General features: G+C 43.9%; 2 protein-coding genes across 4 annotated transcripts in view; both read left to right on the forward strand.

Moving 5' to 3' along the window:
- LOC311243053 (uncharacterized protein) overlaps positions 1 to 9,713 on the forward strand; it is a gene marked incomplete at its 3' end in the record, with an annotated part of 26,103 nt that extends 16,390 nt beyond the window's left edge. Inside the window, exons 7-9 of the mRNA XM_084332124.1 lie at positions 7,935 to 8,212; positions 9,485 to 9,631; positions 9,703 to 9,713. Of these exons, the coding sequence (XP_084188250.1) occupies positions 7,935 to 8,212; positions 9,485 to 9,631; positions 9,703 to 9,713 (436 nt within the window). The remainder of the gene's footprint in view (positions 1 to 7,934; positions 8,213 to 9,484; positions 9,632 to 9,702) is intronic.
- An 18-nt stretch (positions 9,714 to 9,731) lies between these two features.
- The window catches only part of LOC311242637 (uncharacterized protein), a 115,375-nt gene continuing 107,307 nt past the window's right edge, over positions 9,732 to 17,799 (forward strand). For all 3 annotated transcript variants that reach the window (XM_084331633.1, XM_084331634.1, XM_084331635.1), the window contains exons 1-3: positions 9,732 to 9,921; positions 12,032 to 12,148; positions 14,788 to 14,912. In XM_084331633.1, coding sequence (XP_084187759.1) covers positions 9,880 to 9,921; positions 12,032 to 12,148; positions 14,788 to 14,912 — 284 coding nt within the window. In that variant the 5' untranslated portion in view covers positions 9,732 to 9,879. The remainder of the gene's footprint in view (positions 9,922 to 12,031; positions 12,149 to 14,787; positions 14,913 to 17,799) is intronic.

A 17,799-nucleotide genomic window follows, 5' to 3' on the forward strand; every position in this document is an offset into this window, starting at 1 on the left:
GCACCAGCTGCAAAACATGCAGACGGCCGACACACAACAAGAGAACAAGCCCTGTAAATACACGTATCTGGGTGGCCACATCTGCAAAACGACTACCCGATCGAATGACCACCCTGCAATTTAATATGTTTCTGTTGATTGTTTTACTTATCGCTAATATTATGGTATGTTTTACTGCTTAATAATATATATGCCACCGTTTGTATATTGGACCTGACCTGGCAACAAGTATGTTGATATTTCATGCCAATAAAGCCTACCCGAATTGAACTGAATTGAATAGAGAGAGAGAGAGAGAGAGAGAGAGAGAGAGAGAGAGAGAGAGAGCTATCTCTCTTGGCAGAATGCCCAGAATGAGCTATCTTCAGCAGTTTTTATTTTGAAAACTTGAGAGTCTTATCTACAGAGGACAGAAAGGCACAGTTATGTGTATATGTGGAGAGTGTCGTGTAAAGAAATCAGGAAAAAGGGAGATGGAGAGAAAAATTTGACCAGAGGTCGAAAACATGCAATTAAAATCGATTAGTGGCCGCTACTGTTAAAAAAGGAGTCGCCCCAGTGTAACACACCTCACCGTGTTCGTTTTAGCCGTCCTTCCCAGACCTCGTCAACACAGTCCGCTCAACTTTTCCCTCCCGCAAAAACTCTGACGGATATTTATATAACAAGCTCAACGCTTACCTTTTTTTGTCGACAACCGTCAGAATTTCTACGGGAGAGGTCCGGAGCTGGCCGTGTGAGGGGGCCCGGCAGGGCGGTCTACAGGTCAAGGGTCACCAAATGTTGTGGAAAGGTTGTTTAACACAGCAGGAGACGATATTTCCAATTGTAACAAATAGGTAATTTATTTAAGAAAAGAAGTTCTTTAACAGCAAGAGCTATGGGTCAAAGAGGATCGCCACAGCTTGAACAAAAACACTCTGTCCTGGATCCCTTTGCCTGTCCCTAAATCCCCTCTCAGTCCTGCCCCCATGACAGATATGATGACGTATCACATCATGTCAGATCTGACATGACGTACATTAAGATGATACGTAGATTTAACATTGGAGAGAGAGAGAACATGAAGAGAGATAAGCAAGATATGATATCCACACACGATATGATGTAAAACATTAAGAACATCGAAGAGAGAGTGAGATGTGTGTGTTTGTGTGTGTGTGTGTGTATGTGTGTCTGTGTGTGTGTGCGTCTGTGTACAGACGTGTGTATTGTATGTGTGTATTGTGTGTGTGTGTCTGTGTGTGTGCGTCTGTGTACAGACGTGTGTGTATTGTATGTGTGTATTGTGACACAGGGAATGTGTGTGTGTGTCGGTGTGTATGTCTGTGCGACTGTGTGTGTCTGTGTCTGTGTGTGTGCTGTGTAACTGTGTGTGTCTGTGTGTGTGTGCTGTGTCTGTGTGTGTGCTGTGTATGTGTGTAAGAGAGAAAAGACACAAGATTAGAACACACGATATGATGTACTGAAATGTCCATCTGCTATCTTGAGGCTGTTTTAAGAACATCAGCCAGACTGTCGCCCTAGTGTCTTTGAGCCCTGCTAGTTGACCTATATTAAACTAGTCAAGACTAACCCCTTTCCTACCTCCACCCTCGTATACACATTTTCCCCAACATTGTCTAAAGATTTATATTTTAATCTGTCTTTTTTTCAGTGGATGTGTGATTTTATGTAAACATTATTTCTAGCACGCCTCCCGCTCTGCAGACGTCTCTAGCGCAGAGTTTCTGCTGAACTACTACAGAAACTTAGATGACAACAGTGGCAGGTGCTGGTCCCCTGAAACCACCGCCATTGAGCACAATTGACTCGGTATTGAATCAAATTTGAAATGAGATCGAATCGGTACTGATGATACCCAGCTCTAAACCAAAGAGATATGCACACTAGTTGTCTGTGTGTGCGCACTGTGCGCACATGTGTGTTTTGCTTCTTTTGGTTTCTTGTGTTTGTGTGAGCAAAATAGATGTCCTCATAATATGATTCACTGTAGGGATGGTGAAGTGGTGAAAGTGTATCATTTGATGAGGGACACATCCATATATTGGCAACAATTGTACAATTTTAACAACTTTACTTCACTGCCACACTACCAAATGGTTAACCCCTTCACTATGACAATACAGAAGGTTAACCCTTTCACTCCCACACTACCAAATGGTTAACCCTTTCACTATGACAATACAGAAGGTTAACCCTTTCACTGCCACACTACTAAATGGTTAACCCTTTCACTACGACAATACAGAAGGCAAATGCAAGTGATAAAAATACAAATAAATAAATACAATTTTATATTCACATTATTATTGTGTAGTCACAGTGAGGCTGCTGTTCTCTGGTGCTGTTATTTTAGTGGCCAAGCACACATCCACCATGAGTCAGTGGTTTGCATGTACTGCACTGGCTCCCCATCGCCGCACGAACCCGCTTCAAGGCCCTCGACCTGGCATACCGCACAGCAAAAGGAACGGCTCCCGCCTATCTCCGGTCAATGGTTTCTAACTACACAAGACCCCTCCGCTCTACATCTTCTGGCCGCCTCACACCCACTCCTATTCGAGCTCCGGGAGGGTCATCAAAGAGAAGCTGCCTTTCTCGGTCCTTGCTCCACAATGGTGGAATGAACAGCCGAAACTCGACCAAACCCGACCAATCTTTCGCTGTCGACTAAAGACAACCAATATATCAATTGGAAAAAAACTGTCTTTTACCATCATGCACTCTTCCTAATATACTAATATTTCTCTACTACTATGCACTCAACACTACAGAGCAATCACGTTTCAACACCTTGATGAACATTGTTACTCAGCTGAAAGAGTTGTACCCATCCTGCTTGTCGTACAGAACTTGTAAGTCGCTTTGGATAAAAGCGTTCAGCTAAATGACAAAATGTAAATGTATGTATACGTAGCCGGCCACCTTCGGACAGCTCTACTGTACCCCCCCCCCCTACACACATGATACCACATCATCTGAATATAGGCCTTTTACACCTGCATTTTCTATTATAATTCTTTTGCCTTTATCATCATCTCTCATCCCAATTGAGTCCTTATGCCAATTCCCTTACATTTTACATTACATATTGTCATTTAGCTGACTCTTATCCAAAGCGACTTACAAGTTTTGTACAACAAGACAGCAGGAAGGGTACAACTCTATCAGCTGAGTAACAATGTTCATCAAAGTGTTTAGTGCTACAGTGTAGGTTAGTATATTAGGACAAGTGCATGACAGTAAGGTTAGTTAGGGTTAGAGTTTTACATTTTTATTTTTGATTATTCATTTCAGATAATGATTGAAGAAGTGCGTCTTTAGTCGACGCCGAAAGATTGGATGGGTTTCGGCTGTCCTAACTGGTGGGAAGTTCGTTCCACCATTGTGGGGCAAGGACAGAGAATAGGCAACTTCTCTTTGATGACCCTCCCGGAGCTCGGATAGGAGTAGGTCTGAGGCGGCCAGAAGATGCAGAGCATAGGGGTCTTGAGGGTGTGTAGTTAGCGACCATTGACTGGAGGTATGCGGGAGCTGTTCACTTCGCCGCACGATATGCCAGGTCGAGGGCCTTGAAGCGGATTCATGCAGCAATGGGGAGCCAGTGCAGGTCCCTGAGAAGTGGGGTGACATGGGCTGACTTCGGTAGGTTTGAGATGAGTTCAAGAGGCTTTGTGGCAGTGGTCGGAAGGCCAGCAAGCAGTGCGTTGCAGTAGTCGAGGCGGGAGATGACTGTTGATTGGACGAGGAGTTGGGTGGCTTATTTTTTTTTTTTTTTACTATTTTTTAGCGTTTATCGCTTTTCTGGTCAAGCATGACCGACAGTTGTAGGGTGAAACGGGAGAGAGAGCAGGGGGAGACATTCGGCAAATGACGGCGAGTCCGGGAATCGAACTTGGAGTCAACCAGATCCGTGACGCAGCACGGAGTCCCGCGACGCAGCGCGGTAACATGGTGTGCTACTGGAGCACCCTGGGTGGCTTCTTTTGTCAGGAAGGGGCAGATCCTTCTGACGTTGCTCAGGAGGAATCTGCAGGTTCTGGTTGTCGCTGCGATGTGAGCGGAGAAGTTCAACTGGTCGTCCAGGACAACACCAAGGTTCTTGGCGGTCGGGGACGCTGTCACAGTTGCATTCTCTACTGTGATGGAAGGGTCGGTCAGGGGGGAGGATTTGGCCGGCAGGTGAAGCAATTCTGTTTAGCTTCGGTTCAGTTTGAGGTGGTTGGTCGTCATCCAGGCGGAGATGTCAGACAGACAGGCCGAGATCCGCTCAGAGATGTGGATATCTGAGGGAGGGAAGGAGAGGAAGACTTGAGAATCATCGGCATAGCAATGATACAAGAAGGCATGAGACGTGATAATGTTACCCAGAGATTTAGTGTAGAGGGAGAATAGAAGGGGTCCAAGGACCGAGCCCTGGCGGACACCCGTCCGCAGGGGGCGGTTGGCAGACAGGGTCCCTCTCCATGACACTTGGTAGGAGTGGTCATTGAGGTATGATGTCAGCCATGTCAGCGCAGAGCCAGCCACTCCCATTCCTGCGAGGGACGCGAGGAGGATCTGATGGTTGACTGTGTCGAAGGCTGCAGATGGGTCTAGGAGAATCAGGACAGAGGAGAGGCCTGTCGCTTTTTCTAAGTGAAGTGCCTCTGACCGCAATGAGGGCCGTTTCTGTGGAGTGGCCAGTCCGCAAGCCTGACTGATTAGGCTCTAGGAGGTCATTCTGTAAGAGCTAAGCAGTAAGTTGTTTGGATACAGCACGTTCAAGTGTTTTAGAAAGGAGAGAAGAGAGACGGGATGATAGTTGCCCATGACGGTGGGGTTCATGGTTGGTTTTTATCAGCGGTGTGACTGGCTAGTTTTAGGGATGTGGGGACCACCCCCGAGTTGAGGGAGGAGTTGCTGGTTGCAGTTAGGAATGGGAGGATCACGCTATTTCCCCAAGATCCCCTCCCTCTGCGGTCGGATGGCGTAGCGGAGATTGCGCTCGTCACCAATGCAAGAGGCTGCTGTCTCGACTCCCGGAGTCAGCATTGCCCTGCGGCTTGGGCCGGTCGTCATACTAACTCGTTTGGCTGAGTTAGGGGGAGGGAAGTCGTGGGTGGTAATCTGGCGTTGTAATCACGCTGCCTACAGGTCAGGTCTGGGCGCCTGCTCAGCGAAAGGCAGGAAATGGTGAAGGCAGCGTGACCTCCCACGCGTTACACTTCACCAACGAGAGTCCTCGCTGCCAGGTGAAAAAAGCCACTGGTTGTCTCCACATGTGTCGGAGGAAGCATGTGGTGGACTTCAGGATTCCCTTGTACCGACCAGTAGGAGGAACATGTGCACAACAACCAGGTAGGGGAGGGGGGGAATTGGCATAACGACTAAATTGGGATGGGATGAAAATCGGGCGGAGAAAAAGAGGATAAAAAAATAAAATAAAAAAAAGATCCCCTCCCTCCCTCCCTCCCTCCCTCCTAAACAGGCACCTCGACCGACCAGTAGGAGTCGCTGTTTGCAATTACCAGGACTCATACCCCACCGGCTTCCTATGCACGAACACTGCCAATTGTGTTCGTAGGGACGACTGACCAAGCCGGAGGTACCGCTGACAGCTGGATTTGAACCCAGAGTCTCTGCGGTGGTAGGGGCTAGGTGCTTAGACCTCTATGCTGAAAGTGTTGAGTGTGACCTTACCAGCTCAATCACAGTCTGGTATGGAAACTGCACTGCTAAGTAGGGATGGGTACCGAATTCGGTACTTTTGAGGTACCGAACCGAAACACGTCGGTACTACCGAGTATCGAATCAAGTGAGAAACCGTTTTTTTTTTTTTTTTTTTTTTTTTCATGTCAACGTTCACATGCACAATATATGCTTACCTAGGATTTGACTTGATTCCACAACAAAGCAGTCGGAGCAATGACAAGCCGAAAACTGTCGAAATTGTAGTTATTTGAAGTTTGGATTTTTCTTTTTAAATTTCTTGAGACTAAAGTACCGAAAAAGGTACCGTTGGGTACCGGTATCGATTCACAGGTACCGGTACCGGTATCGGTTCAAATGTGAAAGGTACCCATCCCTACTGCTAAGGACAGGAAGGCACTCCAGCGATTGATTAAAACTGCTCGGTACATCTCAGGAGCAGCCTTCAAGTTTCAAGTTTGTTTATTATTTGTCACAACAAAATACAGAATACTTTATGATGATAGGCTTGTTTCTGTATGACCCCCTGAGAGTGTGCTACATACAGTAAAAAAAGTTATTAAGAAGTAAGTAAAGGAAACGTTCAGTCAATATACATATATACAATATACAGTACAGAGTAAAATGAGTAACAGTGAGGTACAATGCAGAAATGAGATGAGGTACAAAACTTAGGGTAGGGTGCAAATGAGGTATGAATATAGTGCAAATCTCTTTAATAATAGATACATATAAAGTGTTAAAGTGAGTAGTAAGGTGAGTGTTTGTTTAAAGTGAGTGTGGATGTGTGCAGTGAGTGTAGATGATGGGTTGTTACATAGTGTCATTGTCATTGAGCAATGCATCCTGATGGCCTTGGGATAGAAGCTCCTTCTGAGTCTCTCTGTACTGGCCATGAGACTCCGGTAGCGCTTGCCTGACCGCAGCAGTTCAAAGAGGCAGTTGTTTGGGTGACTAGAGTCTTTGATTATTCTCTTAGCCTTGGCCCTGCAACGCTTGTTATAAATGTCCTGGAGAGTTGGAAGCCCACCTCCAATTGTGCGTTCGGCTGAACGGGCCACTCTATGTAGTCTGCTGCGGTCTTTTGCGGTGCTATTCCCAAACCTACAGTGCGGTCTTGTATGGTGCCTTCCCCTCACTACAGGACATCTACTCTACCAGGGCCACCAGGAGAGCACACAATATCATAAAGAACAGTACACACCCCCAGCACAGACTCTTCAATCTCCTGCCATCAGGCAGGCGATACAGGAGTCTGAAATCCAGGACTACGAGACTGACAAACAGTTTCTACCCACAGGTCATCAGGCTTGTGAATGCTAGCTCTCCCAGCTAGCCCCCCCCCCTCTTTTTTGAAACTGTGATCCCCCCTCCCCCTTTTTGCCTTTGTGCCAGGCAGACACTCGGACATCACTGCTGCTGTGACCTCACTTGTCACCCTTCCCCTGACCTGTGAATCACTAAAGACCCATTATCACCTCCATATTTATTTTGTAAACACTCTGAATCCTACACTGTGAATCGGAACGTACAATAACGTCAATGTTACTCACTGTCCCTTGTACATATATTATACCTTTTTATTAATTAAAAAACATTTTTACCTTGTTTTTTAGCGTATATTTTTTTATCCACTTTTTCTCCTTATTTTTCTATTTTTCTCCCATCCCAATTTCCCCTCCGGTACACGAGGAGGCAGCCTGTCGCATCTTTTCACCAGACAGCGCGGACTCTCAGTGGCGAGGAGTAACACGTGGGAGGCTCACGCTGCCCCCGATACCTCCTGTCTCTGCTGTGCAGGCGTCACCCAGCCGACCTGTAGGAGTCGCTGTCCACAACGTCCAATCCATCGACCTTCCATCCGCTACCTCTGTCAATTGAGATAGTATGATGACTGGCCCAAGCCACAGGCAATGCTGACACCGGGATTCGAGACCGGAGTCTCTTGCATTGGTGACGAGCGCAATCTCCGCTACGCCACCCAGCCGCCCTAAAACATTTTTTTTTAAGTATTGTGTGATGTTGTGTGAAGGGCGGACTAGCAGAGTTACGGCAAACTCTGTTTAACTGTGCACATGACGATAAATCTTGAATGTTACCCAGCCGCCCGTATACCTGCATTTGTACTCAAAATTCTTAAAATAATCTGTATAGGTATTGTTGGGGAAATATTGTTTATGGATATAGGCTCAAAAACACATGGGTGCATCACTAAATTTAATCATGTAATTTCCTCCTAGTGATCCTGGATCTAGGAAGGAGGCGGAAACGAAGCGGCGGTCCCGTAGATCACGGTCCCGCCGCTCAAGGTCCAGTCGATCAAGGTCCAGTCGCTCAAGGTCCCGCCGCTCGCGGTCCCGTCGCTCACGGTCCCGTCGCTCAAGGTCCCGTCGCTCAAGGTCCCGCCGCTCACGGTCCCGCCGCTCACCGTCCCGCCACTCAAGGTCCAAGGTTACAACGGTGTCACGGTCCCGCCGCTCAAGGTCCAGGGTTAAACCGGTGTCATACGAGACTATTTGTAAGTAGTACACTTACTGTATTTAGACTTGGAGAGGCCATATTATGCTTTTTTGTGTTCTCCTTTACATGCATGTAGAACATCTGAGGAGTTACCAAATCCAAAGTCTGTGCCAAAGGAACTACAAAGGAGAGAAATCATTGTTCCTGAACTGCTTGAAATCCCTCGTTTGCGCGCAAATGTTTGAAAATAGAACCACGAAAAGGAAAATATTAAACTGGGAAATGGAAATATTATGGGCTCTATTAGGGGAACTATGCAAATTTTCTGAATCTTTCAAAGTTTTTCATATGGTCTTAGACAGTCCAAAATACATTCATGAATATAAACGGCTCTCACTCAAATCCATAAACCAGAGAGCTAAAACTCAAATTTGTGATTTCATCAGGTATTAAGTCTGCAGCTGCTCCATAGACAATGAATTGGGAGAGATTGTAAAGGTGACTCTGAGAACAACCAGGAATGTTCTGAGTGTACGGGTACATCTATTTCAGAACTGGGAACATTAACAGACACTGAGGAAATAAATATTCGGTGGGTCCACAAATTTAGTCACCTATTCATTGTCAATGGAGCAGGTATTTTATACCCGATAACATCGCACGTTTTAATCCTACTTCCCTGGTTTCTGGCTTTGGGAGAAAAGGCTCACGTTCACAAATGTTGATGAAACCTTCCTAGACCATGGAAAGAACATAATTGGAATTCTTGATTTTGGTGGTGTTCCCTTTTTAAGGGGCTTTCACACCTGCCTTGTTTAGATTTAATCAAACCCAGCGTTAACAACGTAGGTTTGGTTTGTTTGGGAACTAGAGAGCACCCCACTCGAAATGTGATTCACACAAATGCATTGTTGAGCTGAACAAATAGATCATGATCATCCATTACTTGTTAATTATACCTCTAATCATACCAGAAAAGCTGAGAATATCAGACTCTGCTACTACAACACATTTTATACAACATGTTACTACAACACATTTTATACAACATGTTACTACAACACATTTTATACAACATGTTACTACAACACATTTTATACAACATGTTACTACAACATATTTTAATGATTTTATATAACATGTTACTACAACACATGGTTTTGTCTCACATTATTTATGCCATTTAGTCGTTTTTCCTTATTTCAAGGAAATAAGTTGTAAATTGTGTTTTGAATCGTGTCCAGAATGTCACACAATTGAATCGTCCCACCATGAATCTCATCATGGAGGTTCATCTATCATCTATAACGTTCATCCATCTTATTTTTAGGTCAAAGAAGATCCAGGAGAAGAGAGAGATACGGGGATAGAGAGGAGAAAGAAGAGGGAGATGAGAGGGAGAGAGAGAGAAGTTTTGAGGAGAAGGGGACAGAGAAGAATGAAGAGGGAGATGAGAGGGGGAGGGAGAGAAAGAGACGTCATAAGGAGAAAGAGGAGCGAGAGGAGAGAGGGGAGAGAGAGCGAGATGAGAGGGAGAGGGAGAGAAAGAGACGCCATGAGGAGCGAGAGGAGCGAGAGGAGCGAGAGGAGAGAGAGGAGAAAGAAGAGAGAGATGAGAGGGAGAGGGAGAGAAAGAGACGCCATGAGGAGAAAGAGGAGCACGATGAGAGATGGAGAGAGGAAGAAGAGAGGAGGGAGAGGGAGAGAAAGAGACGTCTTCAGGAGATGAGAGTGTTGAAGAGAGAACAAATTCTTAAAAGGCAGAAGGTAATGTCCAATGTTTTCTACCTTGTCCATATTGTAATGGAATTACTGTTCCTCCAGGGGCCAAAAAAACTAATATCTAGCAAATTACTCTGTTGACTACCTTACTTAACCACTATCTCTATGTTCACTACCTTACTTAACCACTATCTCTATGTTCACTACCTTACTTAACCACTAGCTCTATGTTCACTACCTTACTTAACCACTATCTCTATGTTCACTACCTTACTTAACCACTATCTCTATGTTCACTACCTTACTTAACCACTAGCTCTATGTTCACTACCTTACTTAACCACTAGCTCTATGTTCACTACCTTACTTAATCACTAGGGCTGTGCTGCTAGCTGGCAACATTAGCACACGTGACGACCGTGTCATTCACTCTCTCCCTCACTTTATCTTTTTCTCAGTCACACATTAACAGTTTGAGTGCCAGCCATAACGTTGATTAATGTCCTTGAGTGCCATCTGTTAGTCTACTATAAATAAACACAACGTTTATCTTCTGTTAACTTGGTTTATTCAATCAACTTGCATAACACCATTACAGAGCCACACACGAACAGTAGACCTCTTCAATGTGGTCGACACAGACAAGCTGCGCATGCGTTTCACAGCCTCAAGAGGGCAACCTAGACTACCGCATTGCCAGTAGTATAGACGCAAAGAGATTACATGTTAACACCATAATCCACTTCAATGATAGCGTTAAAAACGCCTAATCTATGTTTTAAATTATGGCTATGTGTCTAATTTGCCTGTCGCTTATCAATGACTTGTTTGCAGTCAACATTGTCGAAACGGATTGTTTTTTTAATCGGTTCATATCCTTTTTATAGCATTTCGAAAAGCTATTATTTTCTCAAACTTCCGGAAAATAGAAAGATTCCCTCATAAACGGCATTTATTGGAATATTCTCGAATACACTAGACACGTTGTCATTTGTCGGCCTATTTATGAATCGTTTTCAAATAAACGCTAGATTATCGATAGTATATGTGTACGTATGCACGCTATAGAAGCGAGCTGAGAAATCGATTCTCTCATTTCCTCAACATCACACACACACACACACACACACACACACACATACATACGGGACACGCTGAATACAGCTCTGATTATCCTAAAACTGGTAACATAGACTCCTTACCTTAGATCAGATGTTCTCCAAAAAGATTATTCCAATTCCTGATCGCCATTCCAAATATCGATCACGTTTATTGATTGATTATTGGCTGCTGTAAATATATATTCCACGCTGCTTTCCAACTCGCAATCACTTCCCTCATCATCAGACGGCTCGCCAGCATAATGGAGCCAGTTGGCTCCACCTCTACAGATCCAGCAGTATAATCGAATGGCCTGCAGTTACACAAGGATAGACGATAGGGTGCGGTATTTTCCCCTCGGAGCTCCTGGAGGGGCTGCTGTACCAACGGGAGACTCGGTTGATGAAATATGAATTCATATCGCTAATAAAAAAAATAAAACAACAATTCGCGTCGTCTGCACTCAACGGGGGGCATGAAATAACGAGATATGTCGTCGCTGGCACTCGATGTGTTAAATATGGACTTATCTTTTTATGTTTGTACTTGTGTACACTACTTGCTTGTAGAAAGGATCCACTCTAACTAACTCTAACCAGTCCGCTAACTTGTGACGTGACGGCCATGTTCCAGTCGGGGAGAGTGCAACATTTTCCACACTGGCCAGAACTCCAATCATTGCTAATGGAAAATGTATTAAATACCATGCTGAGATTCTCGGGCCACATAGACTATTTGACGTCTTGGTACCTGTTTGCATGTAATGCGAAATTTCACCAAATATTACCAACATTTTTATAGAAATACATTTAAGTTTTTGTTTAACTGCCACTGGAATGTTCATCCCAATGATACCGCTGCAACGCCAGTTCTGTGTCACCATGCTCCAAACCAACACTGGTTTTTATGACGACATCATCAGTTTCCATGGCAGCCATGATGGGTGTACCAGCCAAATGACCAATCAAAACCATGTAGATCTGAAAGGGAATGGCCACACAATACATTGTATTATTATGTATTAATAATTATTTATTATTATTGTGTGTTTCAGAATGAAACTGTGGTGATCTTTGAGCCCATCCCTCCCGGGAATAATTGGTCCAATGAGCTGATGGCGGCAGCAACACCCTTTGGACCAGTGGCACATTCTTATTTTAAAGCAACTCTGGTAAGCTTACATTTATCTATCAGCTAGCATGAGTGATGGTGGGGAAACTCTTTTTAACAGACTAGCCCTATTTCCTACTGACCAATGATGTTGTTGAACTGTAGAATCCTTTCTCAGCTTAATCCATTCGGTTCCTCATACTAGCTCTGGCTAGTTAGAGGAGCTGACTGAAGACAACTGAAATTTACTCAAGTGCACACAAAGTAGAGTTCAGTGAGCTTCAGTCAGGTTTTACAGACAGGAGCTTGACCCCATTGACTTTGCATTAGTTTGTGGCTAACTAGCGGGAGCTAGTATGAGGAACAGCATGGATTGTGTTGAGAAAGGACTTGACAACAATCATTGGTAAGTAGGAAATAGGGTTAAGGTTTCTAAAAATCCCAACTAACTGACGTGATTCTTTTGAGTTACCGTCGGTAGTGTGATAGTAAAGGGTTAACCTTCTGTAGTGTGGGAGTGAAATGGTTAACCTGCTGTCGTGTGGCAGTGAAAGGGTTAACCTTCTGTGTATTTTCGCAGTGAAAGGCTTAACCGTTTGGTAGTGCGGCAGTGAAAGGGTTAAGAGGAGAAAGTAGATTAATGGATTAATTAGATAGAAATTATCATTTCATGGTCCCGCCGCCCCTCTCCTGCCAAGTACCATAAACAAGCCAAATAGTCTAGTCTAATAACAGGGTTTAAACATATTAAAACCATATAAATGAATGCTGTCAATGGATAATATTAATGTTATGTTAATCGCATTATCTGCTTGCGTTAATCACATTAATGTTAAAATATATGCAGCAACATGCGTCTGTAGGGGCCACAGCCGTAAAAACATGCATGAAGAAATGGTTAAAGGAAAGTCATCATGAGGCCTGTAACCATTTCTGAAAGGAAATGCCTCATTTCTCTGCAGTTGAGTAGGTAAAACATTAGAAAAGCATGATGTTACAGTTCCACTGTGACTTGTTTACAAGATCGAGTAAATAGACATGAAATTACACGATTTTTGTTATATTTTTCATATAGCAACCATTACTTCTTCGAACATGGAGGACAAATGGGCATTCTAAACATTCTGTATCGGCAAATGCCAAATGTCATAAGCCGAGATCAGATCGGGGTAAAACCTTTCAGATGCAACTTTTCCAGCAAAAAATGTATTCAGTTTAGTCGTAGATTAAGTTCAGATGTTATTTATTGTGATCCCATCGATCTCCAAGTATAGGATGCACAATTCCAAACGAAAACGAATGAACAAACTACAAAACAAACTGTGAATATTAACACTTTTCAGCATTATTGCCCGCCCTGCGTTGACCGCCAAGATCGCTGTACAGCGTTTTTGAGATCAATATTTCATTTTTTCGCCATGGCATTCATAATTCATCCATCCAACCCCCGATGCCCTAGATGGGACTGCAACGGCTCAATACCGCCGCCTGGTGGATGGTCGGGCAAGTTACACTCTCGCAAAAACCGGAAGTGTCATCGGTGCATCGAGGAAATTCCTCCGGCAGTCACATCTCGCTACGGGACTCCTGACAGACACTATAGTACATATGGATTTTTTTTTTCATCTACTTTTTTCTCCCATCCCAATTTTGTATCGTCCAATTCTACCCTCCCCTGTCTCGAACGTTGTTTGCGCATTGTACCGAAAGTTGGCACCGGCGGATCTCACGTGAATCGATACTCGGTAGTACCGACGTGTTTCGGTAGGTACCTTTTTAAAAGTACCGAATTCGGTACCCATCCCTATACCGATCATATACATTTGAATTTTTTAATATCGCGTGTATGGGAAAGAAACTCCAATCGATAATCTATCATATGCGTTTGGGCCTATAACTAGCGTTTTTGGAATTACAGCAGAAAAGATTTAAAACATACTTATATTCTCCAAGGTATTAACACAGCAATGTTGAATGAAAAAGTATAACGTTCCCACATCCTGAACCATAGATAATCGATGTTGAATGGGCCATAGTAATGCAGATATAGCAATACAATTTAAAAAGTTATAGCCCTGCAAAGAAGGTAAACATCTCCATAGGCTTTTAACAGTGGCAGAGAGGGGTATGAGATGGGCACAACCCCTGGCGGTCAATGTGTTAAAGTGTGGTTGCTGTGTGTGTGGTCGAAAAACGATATGACTGCCCCGTCTTTTCCAAATCAAAAACCCTTGCTTGTTCCCGGTAGACACTCATTTTAACACCTGATAATTACAACCTGATAATTATCATTAACAGCGAACCATTAGGCCTACCATTTCCATACCAATAGGGGGAGCAATCATTCCAAATGACCAAAATGATTCTGCTTCATGATAGATATATACACAATATAGAATAAGTTTAAATCTAAATATCAATACACGATGGTCAAAAAGAAAACATTTGAAATAATGAGCAATATGGCTCCAACACATTCTGTGAAAGGCCTTATAACTCTATTCAGTTATAAGATTTAGTTCAAATATTGGGGGTTGCTGTTAAAAATGATTTGGAATGTACAGTATCTAAAATGTTTATTTAATGTTGAATTTACTAAATAGATATTAAATTGACTTGAACCTTGCTATAATTTTAGTTTGAATCAGTTTGGCTCTTAAAGAGTAGCATGCTCACAGCTGGTTGCTGTTGTCTTTGCAGGTATTGATGGAGATGGTAAATGCCATGGATGCTCAGAGCTTGGTGGAGCACCACAAGTCCAACCCGCTCATAATATACGGAGCAACTGTTGACGTGGACTTTTCTACACAATACTCCACACTTAAGTAAGACATCAATCAATCAATCAATCAATCAATCAATCATCTTGGGTAATTTCATTTAGCTTCACTTCTACACATGTTTGGAGAGTAATAGATTCCATGTAATAAGTTCACAGTATTACACAGTCTAATTCTACTATTTAATTTATCGTTATTATTATTATTGTTATTTTTTAAATCTTCTTTTATAAAATGGGTATTTAAATTTAAAGAGATTAAGGTATGTCTGCCAGTTGAAGCTTCAGTGACCACAGTATACTGTACGCAAACAATCAAGTCATGATACATGGATGTAAATTTAAACTGCATATCTCAAATAAAACGTCTGTTCTACAAAATGTACTCTGCTAAGTAGCCCTCTGTAGCCCGTTCTCGCTTAAATGATGTAAATAAACGACTACTAGACGAGATTTACATAATGTATTTTTTTTTTATAGCTATAAATAATATATTTACATATTGTATCAGCAATTTACAATGTGTACTTATCACAAATAAGTACATATATTATCTATTCAAACAATGTAAACGTGACTGTTTTCAGTTTTCAGAAAATGTCTTATATATATATATAGTCAATCTGGCACTCTTTGACCACAGGTGTCATTAATTGTCTCCTTAATTAGTGCATAACATTAACGTTTGCAAAAACCAAATAGGCTGACTGATACGTGCAAAATATACATTACAGAAATACGTAAGGCTTTGGCTACATTGTGTCTGTCCGTCTATTCTTTATACATTTTCAATGAGGAGCCTCCGTTTCTTGGGACAGGGTTGATGCTATGTCCGTCTCTGCTAGATTTGTGTCCATTTTGATGGACAGAAAAGTTTGGAGAGGGTGAACTGATTGGAAATGAATCTGTAGTGTGGAATACCGACCATTTCCGAAAAAGACGCCCACCAATTCGCTTACCAGCAGAACGGATCCACCGATGCATGCAATAGCCACAACACTCCACAGTGCCCTCAACCACCTGGAAGGAAAGAACTCTTATGTGAGAGTGCTTTTTGTTGACTATAGTTCAGCATTCAATAACATAGTCCCTGCCAGACTGGACACCAAATTCAGGAACCTAGCACTCAACCCCAACCTGTCCAGCTGGATTCTGTACTTTCTGTCGGACCGTTGCCCTTGAGGATTGTGTCCAGAGTCCCCTCCCTTACTCCCACCTGTACACCCAAGATTGTGTAGCCACACACAGCTCCAACATGGTGACTACGTTTGCCGATGACACTGACACAGCGATAGGCCTTAGAACCAAGAGCGATGAAACCACCCGACAGGGAAGAAATTGACAACTTTGAACAACCTCTCTCTCAGCGTTGACAAGACCAAGGAGCTGGTCGTGGACTACATTTACATTTAGTCATTTAGCTGACGCTTTTATCCAAAGCGACTTACATGTTCTGTACGACAAGTCATCAGGAAGGGCACAACTTCTGTAGTGTAGGGACTACTGGAGAGGGGGAGAAAGGCTGGAGCCCATCATCATCATCAACGGGTCTGCTGTGGAGAGAGTCAGCAGCTCCTTACAGGAACACGCCAACATTTTGGGAAATTAGCTTACCGTCTTCTCCAGAGAGAGACAAGAAGATAGATACCAGTTTCCTCTCTGTGCGTTGAGTAGAAAGCTATCTGACTGCATGTTAGCCTAGCTTAGCACAATGAATGGAAGTGGACAGTGCCGGTTAGCCTCCGGCACGGTCCGCTCCCATCACCTGGGACCAACCAGGTGCACATCAAGCCAGGTGGTGAAGAAAACAACGCACCTCAGGCAGGTGAAGAAAACACAACAACACCTTTCACCTCAGGCAGCTGAAGAAAACGCAACACATTTCACCTCAGGCAGGTGAAGAAAACGCAACACATTTCACCTCAGGCAGGTGAAGAAAACGCAACACATTTCACCTCAGGCAGGTGAAGAAAACACAACACCGCCTTTCACCTCGGGTAGGTGAAGAAAACAACACCTTTCACCTCAGGCGGCTGAAGAAAACACAACAACACCTTTCACTTCGGGCAGCTGAAGAAAACAACACCTTTCACCTCACTCGGGTGAAGAAAACACAACAACGCCTTTCACCTCAGGCGGCTGAAGAAAACACAACACCTTTCACCTCAGGCAGGTGAAGAAAACGACACCGCCTTTCACTTCAGGCAGGTGAAGAAAACGACGCCTTTCACCTCAGGCAACTGAAGAAAACAACACCTTTCACCTCAGGCAACTGAAGAAAACGCAACAACACCTTTCACCTCAGGCAACTGAAGAAAACAACACCTTTCACCTCAGGCAACTGAAGAAAACGCAACAACACCTTTCACCTCAGGCGGCTGAAGAAAACGCAACAACACCTTTCACCTCAGGCGGCTGAAGAAAACGCAACAACACCTTTCACCTCAGGCGGCTGAAGAAAACAACACATTTCACTTCAGGCAGCTGAAGAAAGCACAACGCCTTTCACCTCAGGCAACTGCAGCACGGGGCCCCAGATTACAATTCCACGGTTTTTCTACAGAGGCGATTTTACGATTCTGAATCGATCTTCATTTGAATGAGCGATTATCGATTCATAATCCAGAGATCGATATTATTCCCCCCCCCCCCCCCCCCCTGTTATGCAAATTCCCTTCCCGGTCGCGTGAATACTTTCGGCAACCAACATGCCCTTCCGCGTTGCTCTGATTGGCCAGCGATCGGCCAGCCCTCTACGCTCGTTTCCCCCCTACGCCGGTAACGCGTGCATGCGCATTTTCTTTTTGACGGCACTCGCACGCCAAGCAGGTTTTCGCCACACAGCCGCAAGCTGTGCAGGTTTTAATAGCAGGTTTTAATGGGTTTCGCCGCTGCGGCATTATGCATTTAGGCTGTAAAAATCATCCACTTAT

Source organism: Notolepis coatsorum (assembly GCF_963971535.1).
Source record: "Notolepis coatsorum genome assembly, chromosome: 16".
NCBI classification, from domain to species: Eukaryota; Metazoa; Chordata; class Actinopteri; order Aulopiformes; family Paralepididae; genus Notolepis; species Notolepis coatsorum.